The sequence below is a fragment of the Otolemur garnettii genome, unplaced genomic scaffold, assembly GCF_000181295.1.
Source record: "Otolemur garnettii isolate 467f Iridium unplaced genomic scaffold, OtoGar3 scaffold00009, whole genome shotgun sequence".
In the NCBI taxonomy this organism is placed as follows: Eukaryota; Metazoa; Chordata; class Mammalia; order Primates; family Galagidae; genus Otolemur; species Otolemur garnettii.
The window spans coordinates 5946300-5948346 of NW_003852404.1; the positions used below are offsets into that span (position 1 = coordinate 5946300).

General features: G+C 54.5%; 1 protein-coding gene across 1 annotated transcript in view; it reads left to right on the forward strand.

Annotated features, from left to right (window-relative positions):
- Window positions 1-318: 318 nt before the first annotated feature.
- ALDH4A1 (aldehyde dehydrogenase 4 family member A1) overlaps window positions 319-2047 on the forward strand; it is a 34541-nt gene continuing 32812 nt past the window's right edge. Inside the window, exon 1 of the mRNA XM_003783849.3 lies at window positions 319-500. Within this exon, the coding sequence (XP_003783897.2) occupies window positions 334-500 (167 nt within the window). The 5' untranslated portion in view covers window positions 319-333. The remainder of the gene's footprint in view (window positions 501-2047) is intronic.

Below are 2047 nucleotides of genomic sequence, written 5' to 3' on the forward strand. Positions count from 1 at the left end.
GGCGTAGCTGGTCCTTCCGCCTCGCCTCCGCACGTGTTCCATCCCGACTCTTTCATTGGCTCTTTCGGCCCCTGTCTTCCAGTCCCTGCTGATTGGCCTAGGAGCTTTGATGTGTCACTCTGATTGGCCGATAAGGCTCACGCCCTCGCCCCCCTCTGGGTCATACTATAAAGAGAGGAGGGGGATACGCATATATTTTTAGGCCTTTACTTTCGGGTTCCTTTGCCCTTTGTTACATGATTTCCCCATTTGCCAACATAAATAGAATTTCATTAGTAAAAGTAAATATAGAGTGACTCTGGCTGACCTTGAGCTCGAAGGACAGCCAGGGTGATGCAGTCACCCCCACTCATTGAGATGGTGTGCTCCCGGCGGGGTAGTTCTGTCCTGCTGCGCCCCGGCGGACGCTCTAGCCAACATCTCCGCTGTAAGCCCGAGATGCTGCTACCTTCGCCCGTGCTCCGCTGGGCCATGCTGGCCCGCCCTTGGAGGGGAGCCAGGTGAGTGAGAACCCGGTCTAGGGCGGCCCGAGCTTACACCTGCAGGCCCGGGAGCCAGGGGGTTCTCGGCGCCCCCTGCGCACCACAATCCCTTCCTGCTGGAGCCCCAGGATGCCCCTGTTCCCCGCCCCGCCGGGGGTTGCCTCCTCTAGTGCCACAGTGCCCTCCACCCAGACCCAGGCATTTCTCCCACTGAGATCCCTCAGCACCCTGCACCCGCGCCCCGTCTCCCTCAGGAATCTCCTTCTTTTAGCGAGGGGACCCACCTCTTCCCAAATCTTGTGACCTAGTGGAGTGCTGCGGTCACTGCGGGGTCCCACACTCGGAAAGCGACCTCTTTTTTCCTGGTGATACTGGATCTTTGAAATGTGCTCGCTTCCCTGAAGGGAACCTCTATTTTTGGCACACCACACCCCTTGCCTTCCAGCGCTTTCCAAACCTCGTCTGACGTCCAGGACCCCGGCCTCGAACTCCCTGCCCTGGACTTCCCGAGTCCTCTTCTACCACATTTCGGCCTCTGTTCTTATCCATTCCCCTCCCCCTTTAAAGTTAATGTTGGCCAGAAAAGAGGGAACTCCTTTCTTTCTTCTGGTAGGTGGGATAATAATATTTATGGAGGACTTATAATGTGCCAAATTCTGGGCCAGTCTCTTGGCACGTGTCTTATCGTGAGTATTAAATGAGTTAATACAACTCAATGTGGAAAAGACATTGAACAGTGCCTGGCACATAGATAGTGCCCAGTTATTATTATGGTCGTGTTCGTTATTATCACTTTTATTTAAAATTCTCCTGTGAGGCAGATATTATTCCAGATAATGAAGAAACCAAGGAGAAGTTGCCAGGTGGAGCTGCCCTTCACACTCCAATTTGCAAATCCTGACGTTGTAAGGGTGGGTTCCTGGACCCTTGCTCAGTCAGAGACAAATGTTTTCAGAGCCCCTCCAGCTCTGGGCCGGGTGGGGCAGGTAGATAGGACCAAGACCCTTCTCTAGAGGGGCTCATAGTCTGGTGTGGCCACCTTCCTATGGATCTGTGTTTATACTGGCTTCCCTTTCAGAGCTGGGAAGCTCTCCCCACCACTTTTGAGTTTTGTTTACCTAACCCTTGTAAAGGGCTGTTAACAGGTATGTCTCCCCTGCTGAGCTGTGCTCTTTCTGAGTTAATCTGTGTCTCTCTCCACCCCTCACCTCCCACCCTAGGGGTGCCACAGGGGTGCCCTGCCTACAGGTGAATTTCAACATTGCTATATGTCCTCTGGGTGGGAGAGGGTAGGAAAGGGCAGGGGAAGAGGACATGGGACAAAAGGGTTCCTATTTGGCTGGGTGGGGTGGCCCAGGTCTGTAATCCTAGTTCCTGGGAGACCAGGGCAGGTGGATTGCTTGAGCTAGGAGTTAAGAGACCAGCCTGAGGGCTCGGCGCCTATAGCTCAACCGGCTAAGGCGCCAGCCCCGTACACCTAAGGTGGTGGGTTCGAATCCCCAGCCCGGACCCGCCAAAGCAACAATGACGGCTGCAACCAAAAAATAGCCGGGCGTTGTGGCTGG